The 912-nt window shown below is 38.0% G+C and overlaps 1 protein-coding gene across 1 annotated transcript in view; it reads right to left on the minus strand.

Annotated features, from left to right (window-relative positions):
* Positions 1–912, minus strand: part of DNAJC16 (DnaJ (Hsp40) homolog, subfamily C, member 16) — a 46928-nt gene that overhangs the window by 24591 nt on the left and 21425 nt on the right. Inside the window, exon 5 of the mRNA XM_008572851.1 lies at positions 4–81. Coding sequence (XP_008571073.1) covers positions 4–81 — 78 coding nt within the window. The remainder of the gene's footprint in view (positions 1–3; positions 82–912) is intronic.

Genomic DNA, 912 nt, shown 5'->3' on the forward strand with positions numbered 1-912 from the left:
GGATAGAGGGTGTGCTGTGTGCTCCCAGGTGATGGGCCAGGCGTCTCTCATAGCCAGCATGAACCACGCCAATTCCTACACCTGCAAAGGATGGAAGAACTACATGAAGCCTTTTATGCCCCTATGGCAGCTGGAAAAAATGCTGCTAGGAGGGAACATCTTTCCTAATAGACTGTCCAGCAATCTTTAACTGCTGGAACTCTAGGTGGGTTCAGTTTTTCTGCAATCTGGCAATATTTAAGAAGAGTTATCAATCTTTATATCTTTCAACCTGTTATTTTATTTTTTTGGCAGCTAGCCAGTATGGGGCTCTGAACCTTTGACCTTGGTGTTACACCACCACACTCTAGGCAACTCAACTAACTGGTCAGCCCCTTCCTAATTTTGGGAATAGATTATGAAAAAATACTTCAAGAGGAAAAAAGAGCAATTTGTACACAGCATTCCTATTCATAAACAAAAACCTATAAACAATCTAAGGGTACAATGCCCCGGCAATGCTTTAAAAAACTATGATTTATCGATAGAAGAAAGTCATAGCCTTCTCACCCTCAGGAACCTGTGTCCCTTTTAATACATTACTTTATAGAGATATTAGGCAATATAGATTCTCAGAAAAGAGAAAGAAATTAAATTAAAGTCACTCAAAAACCCACATCCCATATGGCCACTGTTAATATTTTGGTATCTGTTTTTCCTTTTCTCAACACAAATGTGTGTGTATGTGTACGTGTACACATAAAATGGGATCGTCTGATACTTGTTTTAATACTTGAATAATGTTTCTTGTTTTTTCATTCAACCAATATATTTGGAGGGCCAGTTACTTTGCTAAATACTGGAGACACATTAAATATTAATAGCCAATAAATATACGTTCTCTCTTGGATGTCTACTTGGTATGGACTGTGT

The sequence above is a fragment of the Galeopterus variegatus genome, unplaced genomic scaffold (genome assembly GCF_000696425.1).
Source record: "Galeopterus variegatus unplaced genomic scaffold, G_variegatus-3.0.2 Scaffold843, whole genome shotgun sequence".
NCBI lineage: Eukaryota > Metazoa > Chordata > Mammalia > Dermoptera > Cynocephalidae > Galeopterus > Galeopterus variegatus.